This window comes from Sapajus apella, unplaced genomic scaffold (genome assembly GCF_009761245.1).
Source record: "Sapajus apella isolate SASKATOON/1434 unplaced genomic scaffold, GSC_monkey_1.0 scaffold61, whole genome shotgun sequence".
NCBI classification, from domain to species: Eukaryota; Metazoa; Chordata; class Mammalia; order Primates; family Cebidae; genus Sapajus; species Sapajus apella.
This window is the reverse complement of record NW_022437001.1, coordinates 9047999-9062223: the sequence shown is the minus strand read 5'-3', so window position 1 is coordinate 9062223 and position 14225 is coordinate 9047999. Positions and strand designations below refer to the sequence as shown.

Genomic DNA, 14225 nt, shown 5'->3' with positions numbered 1-14225 from the left:
CTGGTATTAGTGGCATATTTTCTGTCTACAGCCAAAGTGTCCAGCAGACAATGGTGCTAAGGTCTCTCAGATGTGAATGAAAGAGATGAGATGGTAAACAGCTCAGTTGAGTAGATCACATGTAATTGCTAAGCTGGAAGGATTCACTGAGGGTCTGTTCATCCCTTGGAAAGAGCTATGCTGCAGAAGGACCATCCAAATGAATAGGGAGGCTCAGAACGTCTGGCCAGGTGTCAGCGAGGACAGGGGGTGCTGTTTCCCTAAGTGGGAAGGCTACACCTAAATTTAGCTTCTTATAGGATTCCCTATGGAATCCAACTTCCCACGCGATTTGCAGATGTGAAAGCTGGCATGCCTGGAAAACTCCCTGCATAGCTGGTGCATAACTCACACTGCTTGGCACCTGAGCCTTGACCCCCGGAACCCCACATAAGAAAGTATTTTCATGTTTGTGGTAAAAAAGAAAATAAAAAGAAAAAGATATAACAGAGTTAGGGGCTCTTCCTGGAACACTAAGCCACTGTATGCATGGTATACAGTGCATGCATGGCATCTTGACTCTTGCATACCTCTTGGTGGAACTGAAACTGAGGGCTAAGTTGATTAAGTTTGCCAAACTTAACCTGCCTTGCTTGCTTTTAACAGCTTACTTATGGTTGATCTTAAAACTCCCACTTAGCAGCCAGGTATGGTGGCACACACCTGTAATCCTAGCACTTTGGGAAGCCAAGGCAGGAGAATTGCTTGAGGCCAGGAGTTTAAGACCAGCCTGGGCAACATAGCGACAACTCCAGCTCTACAAAAAATTTAAAAAATTAGCCCTACATAGGTTGGTGCCTGTAGTCGCAGCTACTCCAGAGGGTGAGGTGGAAGGATGGCCTCAGGCTCAGACCAGGAGTTTGAGCCTGCAGTGAGCTGTGATGGAGTCACTGAACTACAGCCTGGGTGACAGAGTGAGACCCTGTCTTAAAATCCTCTCCCAACCTACCAAGAAAACAACAAAAAATTCCCACTAGCAGATTGCTTAGCCAAACAATATATAACTAAACTCCCACTAGCTTCCTTATAGATAACGTCTCTGTGGGGCACTATGGTAATATTGCATAAAGTTGTTTTTCAGGAAGGAGGGGACAGCTGTCATCTAGTTCAAGCTGGTTGAGACCACTGACCCTTCAACTGGACCTGCTCAAGCGACGTTTTGATGTCAGAAGGCCAAAGGCTCCAACCTCAGATTGTGCTAACACTGCCATTTTGTGCATACATGTCCTATGAAGAACCATGTAGCTTCATTAAGTTTGCACAGAAACCCTGATTACCTCACCTTCCCTACTTGCCAATTACCCTTCCCCATGCTTTGGACGACTCTGCTTTCTATTTCATAAGTACCCCCAAACCCTCTTTTCAAAGAGATGAATTTTGATTTGTTCTCTTGTATCTTTGTATGGTGGCCTTGTGAAGAAAATCTTTTCTCTTTTGCAAAACCTGTCACCATGGTGATTGGCTTGCTGTGCACAAGCAGAATGAACCTGGCCAGTAACAGAATTACAAGAGTGAAAGTTGTAAATCTTCTTATATTCATATTGTGTGCCATTGTGGTATTTGTTCTTACCTACTCCCCATGTATACGTAAATATCTCAGAGGATGAAAGTTCAATTTTGTTACTTAAACATCTCTGGAAGTTGTGTTAAGGTAAATGTTTAACAATTACTTATTTATATAAATAAAATGAACACAGGAGTATGTGTCTATCCTTTTTAACCTGTCAAATATAAACTGTTAATTCTCTGGAATATAAACTGTTGATTCTAGAAAAGACAGCAGAAGACTTTTCACCAAGATTTAGATTTGATCCATGATATTTGAACACACCTGGGCAGAAAGTACAGTCTTTGACCCTTATATTTTCTAACGTAACTGTATTAAATATGGTGAGAATGGGAAACATTATTTATTATTGAATGGAGCAAGAGAGGCAGTGGAATTGGGTTTGGGAGAACTCTTTTGAAAGGTTAAAAAGGATAGACAGCATATCTACATGTGTATGTAGGTAGGAGCTACATACACAGTGCGATGGAAAACAGACTCATGCTTTGTATGTTATTAATAATTCACAAATACTAAACATGGCTACAGGTAAGTGAAGGAGGCAACTAGTTTTATGCTGTGTTTTGCTGGGAATCTTAAGGCCCTACCATTAAAGTTTCCATCTGCCAAGGTACTGCCTGCCCTTGCTAAATGATTAGTCCATCATCAGTGTTCACAGACAATGTAGTGGGGGTATAATATTAAAAAAAATTGTTTGGGAGAGAAAGAAAAGCTGGAGGAATAGATTCTCCCTCACTGACGTACCAACAAGCAGGAGCACTGATTTTGAGAGACTGAATATAGAGATGGACAATGGCCATACAACATATAAAAAGAGAACTCTGACCCACAAGCTGCAGCAATTAGTCCAGGAAGCCAAGCCACCACCTCTGTAGCAAACAGTAATCAAGACTTACTCAATAACTGCCAGCCTCTCTAATTTCTGCTCCCACTTTGAATTTAGGACCAACCAGAGAGAGCCAAATATGCTCTCCTAACCAATCAGATCGGATGCCTGCTTCTACTAAGGGGGTCTCCAGATTCCCAAGCCAACAGCTTCCAATCAGGGCATACCTGATACCTTTCCTTTTTCCACTCTAAAGTTTTCTCATGCTTCTGCCTGCCAGTGAGTCTGTCACGTGCAAGTGATGGTGGCTGACTCGCATGCTACAGCAAGCTCCAAATAAACAGCCTTTTCTTGGTGTCATTTGGGTGGTCTTCATTTATTTCTGCAATTTTTGTTTTCTACATAGTTACTAATGAGATGTTAGAGAATCTGATCCTGCAGGGATGAGACATGAGACAGCTAAATTTGACAGTATAGAAGTGGTCAAAAAGAATGGAACATTGTTTTGTGTGCAAAGATGCCTGAGCTCATGGTTGGGGGGCATGTGTGCTTGTGAGATGGGGTAAAAGGAGAAGAGAAACTGAGTAGTATACACAGATTATTTTACAATATTACCCAGAGGTAAGGCTGACTATTAAAAATAAGAATCTTGAATTTATACATTTTTGACCAGCACACATAAACCGTTTGGACGTAAAATGTCTCATTTGACGCTTATGAATGTCTTATTTCACTAACCCTGTTGTGGGGTAGTCAAAATAGATATTTTAATCTCAATTTTTTAATAAAGTGTTATCCCTGGTTGAAGAGACCAGCTCAGAGTAGCAGCAAAGGGGGTTTTCAGCAGGGTGTGCATAATAAGGGGCCCAGGGGTCCAGCACCTTAACTCTGCTTTGCTCACCCCCTGTGCTACTCCCAGAATTACCACAATCCTGTTCTCATCATCTTATTCCTGCAAACAGGACCACACAGAGCTTCATACCTTGACATGTGGAGCAAATGACCATTAGTTCCTGGCTTGCATCTCCAGATCGTCTTACTGGAATCAAAAGTTCCCCAATGTCCTCTTCTATTTTGTATTCCGCCTCTGGAATATAAACTGTTGATTCTAGAAAAGACAGCAGAAGATTTTTCACCAAGATTTAGATTTGATCGGTGATATTTGAACACACCTGAGCAGAAATGTACAAAGTCTTTGACCCTTATATTTTATAACATGATTGACTGTATTAAATATGGTGAGAATGGGAAACATTATTTATTATTGAGTGGAGCCAGAGAGGCAGTGGAATTGGATTTAGGAGATTTCTTTTGAAAGTTAAAAAGGATAGACAGAATTAAAATAGAAAACAAAAATGTTGCAGCAATTCCATGTCTTTTTATTTTTCTTCTGAGGTAAATTTTAAGTCTTCTAAATGGAGATCACGTATTTCTGTCCTTGCTTTACTTTTACTGTTTATTTTTAATATTTTAACAATCAAGTACTCTAATTCATTGATGAGGAAAACTTTTCTTGCTTCATTCCACAAACAACTTATTTAACATTTACTGAACAGACACTGTGTGTAAGACACTGCGCTGGTCATTTAATATGCTGAGAAAAATAAGCTACAGGTCCTTCCCTCAATTTTAAAGATAATATTACTGCTGAAATTTACTGAGTTGTGAATATGTGCATACACGTTTGTGTGTGTGTGTATGTGTGTGCATACACCTAGACATCATCAAAACATTCATTGAAATATCGATATGAATATTGGTCATGTCTTGTTGATGGGATTATGTGTACTATTTTTTGGGGCGGTGGGTAAGAGATTTTAGATGTTTTCCAAGGCTTTTTATTAAGCATGCATTGTGCAATTAAAATATAGGTGCTTATTTACAAATAAAGTTTAAAAGGAGGCTGTTCCAATGCATAGCGTGAAGTGGAGAACTGCAGTAACTATCTATGAAACCACATTTAATTTCCTCAGTTCTTTTCCTCATGTTATATATGCACCTAGATTCTTCCTCTTAGTGATGAAAGCAAAAAGGGAAAAGATTGTAGGCAATCATCTTTTTTTTTTTTTGAGACAAGGTCTTACTCTGTCACCCAGGCTGGAGCAGTATGTCACGATCTCGGCTCACTGCCACCTTTGCCTCCTGGGTTCTAGCGATTCTCATGCTCCAACCTTCCGAATAGCTGGGATTACAGGTGTGTGCTACCATGCATGGCTAAATTTTGTATTTTTAGTTGAGATGGGGTTTCACTATGTTGACCAGACTGGTCTTGAACTCCTGGACTCTAGTGATCTACCTGCCTTGGCCTCCCAAAATGCTGGGATTACAGGTGTGAGCCACTGCACTCGGCTGGCAATCATCTTCCTTTTTTTCTCTTTTGGAACTATTACTAAATGATAATTCAGAATTCAATGTTAAATTATCTAGCTATTACATATTAATTTTTTTCTTATTTACTTTCCTGCCTACATTAGCTTCAACAGATACAAGCATCAACCTCCAGGAAAACACTGGCCCTGAGTCACAGGCAGAAAAGACCAGTGATAATTTTCTTTCCTCCATTTTACCCGTGTGGTAGTCCGCTATCTTCACATCTTTCTATTCAAAACATTGGCATCATGGAAGAAGCTAAAAGTAAATTAAAGTTATCAATGTTGTGTGAAAAAATTGATACAATAGGACTAAGTTATTCAGTCATGTCCTCTATTTTTTTCAAATCTGGAAAGCCTGTTTCTATATGCTCTTCTAATAAAAATCCCATTTATTTTTCAAGATTCAGCTCAAACTCTGCCTCTTTCATGAGCCTTAATTACTTGGGACCATGATGATCTGTCTATGTTCTTCTCCTTTCCCCATGTGTCTTACATTTACTTCATAACTGATTCATGTATCGAAGTGTTGTGTTCAACAAAACTGGTCTAATATCTGATTCATTAGACCAGTTGTGGGGGCAGTGTTTTCTACTTCTTTTGTATCTGCTAAAGAGCAGAGCATATAGAATAGTACTTCTCAAATTATGTTGTAACAAAACCAAAACTCAGAGATTTTAAAAGACATTCCTTGAAGATGACGAAAAAAAGAAAAGAAAAATATCCATAGTCCAGTTTGGAAAAATTAAACACAATTAAATGTGTTTCTTTAAAGGAGAGTTTCTCAGAATCCTTAATATGCTAACATGAATTATGATGCCTCAAAAGAGGGATGAAGTTCAAAATGGTTCCTAGACTTGTTTGACGATGAAAAGCTTTCCATCCCCTGTGGATGTCTATTACACTAATGTTCTCGTATGCAGTTCAGAACATGCTAATGCAGGGGATTCTTCATCGAGCCTTGTGGAGCTTAAGTCCTGCTCCTGGGTTGTAAGCTATGCACTTCCAGGTGGTACATGACCTCTTTTAACTACTGTGTAGAATCAATGCTGTTAATTACAATTCAGTGATGAATATGAATCCCCCGCTCCCTTTAGAGAATATTCTTCTACTTCCAAAAAAGGGACGGCAAAGCATGATTACTGCTCAGATTTCTTTTCCTTCTAATTTATCTGGGGAGATATTTGCTGAAAGAATGAATGCATAAAATGAACCAATGAATTCAAGGATATGATGTACAATAATAACAAAACTTCAGGGAACACATGTTAAAACGAATGAGTTGGCTGCTACCCAGGAGCCACATCTAGGGCAATGGATTTCTAAGTCCCCACTTGATCTGGCTGTGAAAAGATGGGGGCCCTGGAATGAGTCCTGAGGATTAGCCATCTAGGAGCAGAGGTGCTTCGTACCTATGGCGTGCAGAAAGCTTGCAGTAAGGACTTGTATATATATATTACAGAAATGCTGGTAAAGATCCTCTCTATTTAATCTCCTATATTCTTTTTCAAAAATTGTGAGAGCAAATGAAAAATTATTGTCTATAAAGTGATTTACTTCACTTTAAATCCTAAATGGATATGAATGCATCTACTGGCTTACAGAGCCTAAGGGAAGTATGAATGCTGGAAATGGAGTCACAAACCTGTACTGGTTAATAAAGCAAATCAATCAATGTCACATACCATCTCCAGGGTCTACAATTTCAACCGTTGCCATTTCCGGAAATGCCAGTGCAGCCATGAGAGGTTCCGATAGAATGATGTGGAAGGTCTCTGAAGTCTCATATTCATTGTCAGGTATAATTCTCACTCTCAATGTGACTGTAGTCTGTCCAGGATTGAACTGGACCTGTTTATTGCTCTTCCATTTAAAATCTTTATCTTTTTTTGCAGTTTCATCTTTGGTACCAATGCCTGAATAAAAATCAGAAAACTATAAACATAGTCAAAGTGACTGAAGGCATGTTCTCCTTTCAAAGTGGTTTCTATTATTAACAAAAGTAGATACCATAGAAATTGCTTTTTGTAAATGATCCTTCTTGACTAAGAGAGTGTAAGTAAGCAGAATTGAATAGAATTGAGAAGAAAACATGGAAGGGTGTTGGTGTCACCACATGTGGGGGTCTGTCCTGCAGACTTTGACTCAATGACAGATGAATAAAGTACACTGTCACACAGATATTATGATTTGCTAGTTCAGCTGAGGCTCTGTGGCTGCTTACAGACTCCTTGGAGGGTTGTGTAAACAGCTGCAGCTGCCAGCCCTCCCCAGCTAGTGAGACTCGCATTTATTTAGTAAAGTTTAATTGACAAAGGCTTGAGTCAACACCACTAGAGGTTGATTAAAGGACAGGTTCTGATGCTTAAAGCAAGCAATATTAGTAGGTAATTTCCTTGGTCAATTTCCTTTCGAGACAGCCACCTGGCTCAAAGGTTAGCTTTAAGGCTACATGAGTAAACAAGCTAGCTAGGTAAACTACTCATATTCCTTTGTATTAGCACCTTAATCTCTCTGGCACCTGCAAACAGAAGTAGAAGAACATTCCCTAAAGTGGGAGGCGGGGGATTAGTATACATCTCTGAATTTTAAATAAGCACATCAATTACATACAGTAGTTCTACCTTCAGCCAAGAACTATAGAAAAAACCTTTAGGCCTTCCAAAAGGGTTTTAGACTACATTCTATAACTTTCTCTGATATTTTTCCCTTAATATTTTTGCCACCACCTTGAGTGAATTCCCACAGAAAGGGGATTGACAGAAAGAAGAGAACAGAGAACAGTCTTATTTAACTTATTTATTCTAGCAACGTTTACTGAGATCCTCTGACGTGCCAAACTCTACCAGATGCTGGGGATTCAGAGATGAATAATAAATTGTCCCAATCCCCAGAAAGTTCACACTCTTAAGAGAAAGATACTAGAATACGAGCTCTATGGAGGTAGACATCTTTGGCCATGGTGTTCACTGATGAATTCCTGGGGATTAGGACAGTGTTTGGCATGTAGTACGTATTCAATAAAAATGTTTGAGTGACCATTTTGTATCTGATAATTTCAATTCCTACAGCCTTTGGAAGAATGAGCCTGAAAGTTGTTTTCTCATGCAGATTCTTATTTGTGGTGGCTTGTTTCCTCATATGTTTAGTGATTTTTTTGATTGTAAGAGAATTCTTAGTAATTTTTCAGGCAATTAATGCAATGTTGGAGAAAATGGAGAGAGACAAGAGATTTGAGCTCTGTTAAGAAACAGTAATTAGTAACTTACTGAAGAGACTAAACAACAACAGCAAAATAGTGTTAAAATACCCAATGTGAGATAAAATGGTGAAAGGTATCACCCCATCCCCCATCAAGACTAAACAGATCTTCCTCTCAACCCAAACTGTTCAAGCAGCATTCTAATATTGTTTGGTTTTGATTTTAACATACCCAGAAAGCAATACTTATGCCTCACCATTTCAGATGTCATTATAAGGGTTAGTTACATTCTGCAGTTGTTTGGATGTGTGAAATCACATATGGTGACCTGACACCAGCTATGGTGAAAACTTGATATAAAGTAAGATTATTAGCCCCTCATGCAATTTCTTGGCCTCATTCTCAAATAATCTGAAACCTTGTAAAAGATACCCAAAGTTAGAGAAAATGAAAATAATTTCAAAGGTAGACTAGCTAGTGTTGCCCTTGCAAAATTGCTGAAGAAAACCTGCATAATCAGTTTGGTGACTGAGAGTGAAGGTCCAGTATTTAGGAAGAGCCTCCTTTGGCCACATGTTGGAAGTAGAGAATATAAAGAAGAGTGAATGATGTCCTCAGCCAAAGCTTAGGTAGAGCTCAGTGGTGCTGCTATAGGAATGAAGCAGGCACATGGCTATTTACTTAATATTTGGCAAGCATTGTTTCTTTGTGAGGTGCTTAGGATGTCACACAGAATTAAGCACAGCCACCACTACCCTCAAGAGATTTTCCATTTTGAAAGAGGCAAACAGATAAACAGGTGATTTTAATTGTGTTTGATGAATGCTACAGAATGGTATTTATCACTCGTTGAGCATCTACAGTATGCAAGGAACCGTGCTAGATTGATTTATAATCATTATTACAGATTATCTTCAAGCACATAGTGAGGTGGATAATTTGTTGACATATAAGGAAACTGAACTCTTTTGAAAGTCACAAAAAAGATTAAGTGACAGAGCAGGAAGTCAAACTCCACAGTTTTGTTCCTTTTTTTTTCTGGATCCTGTGCGTCGACTATTAGCCTGGGGTGGGGTAGGGGCAACAGGAGGACTTCCTGGAGTGTCTGGGTGAGATGCTTTAGAGGTTCCTGTCTGTGACGCTGAGTAGTATTGTGATTTTAAAGAGTATTTACAGAACAAAAAGGATGGCTGTAGTTTACTTAACAACAAATATTGGTGACTACCATATGCCCCATGCTGTTCGTAGGGTTGGACATAACCCAAGATGTAGTTCCTGACCTTATGGAGCTGAAATCTACTTGGGGAGACAAATAGACACATGATCCATGCCAATTATGGCAAGTGCATGAAGAACCATACAGCAGGACACAGATATAGAGTGTGGCAGGAGTGAGTTTAGACAGGGTGGCCAGAAGGTATTCCAAAGGGTTTAGTTAGTTGGCAAACATTCACATGATTCTGAGCAGATGAACTTTTTTTTTTCTTGAGTCAGGATACAAAAATACTTCTTGACATATTAACCCAAACTCACAAGAAGGCCTTGAGATAAAGAATTGTGGAAGCAAGGCTTGACGAGAGGAGGGAAGCATATTTCAGCTGAAGGTTCCTGGCAGCGAGTTCCACCATGTGTTGATGAAGTAACCTGGAATGCAGGCTGAGGCTGAGGGCCACCCAGAAATCAGGGCGCTCTTTGGCTGACCCCTTCTCCTAAGAGAACAGTCCATTTTAGGAGCCCTGGGCCTGGAGCAGAGACTGAAGAAAGCTTGCCTTTTCTTGATTGCTTGTTTTCTCTCCAGCTCATTTCTTCCCTGGCTTCTCTCCAACAGCTTTGATATTTTGCCTGGGCTCTGAGTGGGGTCCTGTGTGTCAGGGAAACTCAATGCTTAATTGTAAAATGAAGACAATATAACCCTATCTGTCTTCTTAATAGATTATGTAAATAAAGGCAAAATGATTTCTGAAAGTTCTGGCAGCTAAAGATGTTATGAAAATTCAATGGCTTATTAGAACAATTATTGTTAATTATTAATGATAATGAGACATACTAGGCAGGCATTATGTATGTGTTTACTCCAAGAAGACATATTTTTGTACTAGGTCGTTGTAGAACATAAAGAAATTCAACACTGTACATGTCCCCAAGGAATTTATAACCTACTAGCAAGGTTAAAAACAATTATACATAATCAAAAGAAATATCTAGAACTAAACACAGTAGTGCATCGTGTACTCATAAATAATTTTTCAAAAGAAATAGCTGAAACTGAGGCTAAAAATATATGCTTAAAACAACTCTGAAGTAAATTGAGTGACTTGAGGATTGTGGGATGGCTCTGAAGTGTCTTAATTTTCCTGGTGAGTTATAAAAGAGGGAAAGCTGTAACTTGCTAGAAAGAGGAAAACGGGAAGAATGATAAAAATTGATATACATCTAAGCCCCATAACTCACATGGAACAAAAACCCCAGTACAATTTCACACACACTCTTTAGAGATTTCTCCAGATCAGTTACTTATTCTCCTTCAGTATACTTTCTTATAATCATTTTTGGTCCTAGATTTCATGTTTCCATAACCTTTTACCAACAACCAATCCAAAGTTACTTACTGATGAATGATGTTTCTCCAAGGTGTCCTCTGCGTATAAGGGTCACTTCTAAGAATGTGGAGTCTTCATCCACGATGTAGTACTCTTTCTCCAAACAAATCCAAGCCCAGTTTAGATGGAAAGACTGATTTGTTAGTTTATTTCCTCCTGCAATTGACAGGGGCAAAGGAGAAGTCAGCTGGAGTGCTTAAAGGCAAAAGTCAATGATCAAGGTGTACATTTTGCTTCTGAAACCAGGAATTTCAAAACATACTCTTGTTTAATTTTATTTTTTGGTAGAGAGAGGAAATGTTCTTTGTTTCTCTAGAGGATGTCATGAGCATCGTCTTAAGCCCTATTCCCTCTGCTTAATCTGGAGGGAGCCAGGTGCCTCCTATTCACAAAGGGCCTTGTGCACCAGGGTTCCAAAGAGCCAGAGCTTGGTAGTTTTAAATTCAGCTCATACTTAACACCTCTCTCCGTCTCTCTCTGCCTCTCTTGTTCACTTCCTCTCTCTCTGCCTTCTCCATTTTTTTTCTTCACCTTGAACTTACTCTTTTGTAGTATTTGTGCATCCATTTGATCTCATATCAGTCTGGAAGTCCCTTGAAGGCAATGCCGACATTATATTAACTTACTTTATCACTGTCATGACCTAGTATGATGTATTGAACTTGTATGCACTAATGTTTAAAAACTACCCATGAAGAGGACAAAAGACAGGGATATAAGGGCTCTAACTTATTCCCTCTTGTCCACACTGAGTCACTAGCCTCTTTGTGAAAGATCAACCCAGCCACTTGTTGTGGCTGTATAATGTTTGTGCATTGGTAGGAAGAGAAGGTCTTCCTCATCTGGGGAGAGGTTGCTGCAAATAATCATCTGGGAAAGGATGTCGAAGTAGAAATTTTTAGGACTCAGTTTCAACTGATGGGGCAATATGATACATATCAGATACCAAAGTGACTGTGTGTGAACTTTACCAAATAAATCTTTACTAAGCAGTTCCATAGTTACGGCACCCCTTAGTCAGATCAAACATATCAAAATGGGGCAGTGTGTGGACAAGAATTTGTGAAGAGAGTCTTTAGAAAAAGTTGATGCTGTGGTGGAAATCTCTATTACCACCAAGAAGGGTATGGGTATGAGGTGGGGCTACAGCCCTACCTCCAGCCTACAGGCTTCAGGGACATCCTGGAGAGCTTGACATCTTCTATAGTTGGAGTCCATGTGATTTACTCATTTTCAAAAAAGACTGGCAGGGGAAAGGAGTGAGCAGAGAGGGCTGCACTGGGAAGCAATTGAGTAGCTGTGAAGAGTAGGACAAAGAAAGCAAATATATGGACTAAAGGCTGGCCATCCATCCAATAGGACCAGTTAAAGGAGACAACAGGATTTCAGCAGAAAGGAAGCTGAGAGCTGACCACCAGATTCCCATGGGTTACACAGGTGGTAAGAAATGAGGAGATTCCAAAGACAGGAATCTTCAAGGAACCCACGTAAGCACCAAGTAAAGAGGGGGTCCTTTTTAAAGAGCTGCCGCCCAGGGGCCTCCAATATCAGAAGGTAATGATACTTTTTCTTCCTTCCTTCCTTCCTTCCTTCCTTTCTCTCTCTCTTTCTTTCTCTCTCTCTCTTTTCTCTTTCTTTCTTCTTTTTTTTGCCATCTCATGCCATTCAAAATGGCTATTATTATTATTATTATTATTTTTATTTATTTTTTTTTGAGACGGAGTTTCGCTCTTGTTACCCAGGCTGGAGTGCAATGGCACGATCTCGGCTCACCGCAACCTCCGCCTCCTGGGTTCAGGCAATTCTCCTGCCTCAGCCTCCTGAGTAGCTGGGATTACAGGCACGTACCACCATGCCCAGCTAATTTTTTGTAGTTTTAGTAGAGATGGGGTTTCACCGTGTTGACCAGGATGGTCTCAATATCTTGACCTCGTGATCCACCCTCCTCGGCCTCCCAAAGTGCTGGGATTATAGGCTTGAGCCACCGCGCCCGGCCTTATTATTTTTATTATACTTTAAGTTCTGGGGTATATGTGCAGAATGTGCAGGTTTGTCACACAGGTATACACGTGCCATGGTGGTCTGCTGCACCCCATCATCCCATCATCTACATTAGGTATTTCTCCTAATGCTGCCCATCTCCTAGCCCCCCAGCCCCCAACAGGCCTCTGTGTGTGATGTTCCCTTCCCTGTATCCATGTGTTCTCGGCAATGATACTTTCTGTACTAGACTGTGCTCTGCCTCCCTTATCTCCTCTCTCTCTAGAGTCAACCTTGGAAGAGCAAAGGCTTGGTAGTAAGCAAGAGGAACCATGAGCATGGAAAGAAGGAAGCCGTCCTCAGCCCTCCTTCGTACTGCAGGTTCTGACCCATAGTGGCAAGCAAGGCTCAGTAGAAAACAAACACAGAGATTTAATCCTACTTGGGCTTACACGAACTCACTGATGTGTAACTGCGAGATAAATGTATATGTTGATTTTCATGTTTACTCTCCGTCATTTTCTTTCTCTTTAAAAAAATAACATTATTGAAACTATTGTGGGTATGCTGATAAATTTTAAAAAAGGACAAATGTGCCCCAAATCCTATCGTTATTTTTTAAAAACCATATTGTTTACAGTTTGAAACCACTTTAATTCTTCATGTATGTAGTCCTTTAGATTTTGAAATCATGAGTCATGACAGTAGTTTATATTTGCTTACTCATTTTGTGTCTTTTTCACAGTTCTTTTATATGCTGTCGTGTGTTTTATTCTACAAACACATTACAGAGTATGGCAAATATTAGTCTCAATTTATAACTGGACAGTTTCAAGAGGAGGAGCCAATTTGACCAGGTCCCCACAGGTGAGTGGCGAGGTCGGTTTTGCAGTCTGCCAGTCCAGAGCTCTGTCTTTCACTCTGAGCTGCCATTCCTGTGAGTTAGGAATGAGTGCAACGCGAACACTTCAAAAGCAAAGTAGGAAAAATCAATTGCAGATCAGCCTCTCTGAATCAAAACATGCATAGTGGGAAGGGTTTAACAATTAGAGATAGAAACATTTCCAGAATCCAAACAGCTAATTTATAGTCTAGTGATGAAGAGCATAGACTATTGAGTCACATGGACCCCGGTTCTGGGTCTGCCACTTATGAGCCATTTGATCATAAGCAAATTATGGATCTTCGGTTTCTTCATCTGTAAATGTGATATAGTAGCATTACGTGCTCTATAGGATTGTTGTGAGAATCAAAGAAAATAATGCTACCAAATGCCTGACACAAATTAGGTGCTCAATAAACGTGGGTTCTCATCGTCATGGTTTCAAAACAGTGTAGAATTGATTTACACTAGGCTATATTGCTTCTTTTGACTTTGCTTTCACTATTGACTGGTTAATGTGTCTTTTTACCTGGCCGGGCGCGGTGGCTCAAGCCTGTAATCCCAGCACTGTGGGAGGCCGAGGAGGGTGGATCACGAGGTCAAGAGATCAAGACCATCCTGGTCAACATGGTGAAACCCCGTCTCTACTAAAAATACAAAAAATTAGCTGGCCATGGTGGCGCGTGCCTGTAGTCCCAGATGCTCAGGAGGCTGAGGCAGGAGAATTGCCTGAACCCAGGAGGCGGAGGTTGCGGTGAG

At 40.0% G+C, this 14225-nt stretch overlaps 1 protein-coding gene across 2 annotated transcripts in view; it reads right to left on the bottom strand.

Moving 5' to 3' along the window:
* FREM3 (FRAS1 related extracellular matrix 3) overlaps positions 1-14225 on the bottom strand; it is a 99731-nt gene that overhangs the window by 24060 nt on the left and 61446 nt on the right. For both annotated transcript variants that reach the window (XM_032246492.1, XM_032246491.1), the window contains exons 3-5: positions 10613-10759; positions 6487-6717; positions 3415-3540 (exon numbers count right to left, since the gene is read on the bottom strand). In XM_032246492.1, coding sequence (XP_032102383.1) covers positions 3415-3540; positions 6487-6717; positions 10613-10759 — 504 coding nt within the window. The remainder of the gene's footprint in view (positions 1-3414; positions 3541-6486; positions 6718-10612; positions 10760-14225) is intronic.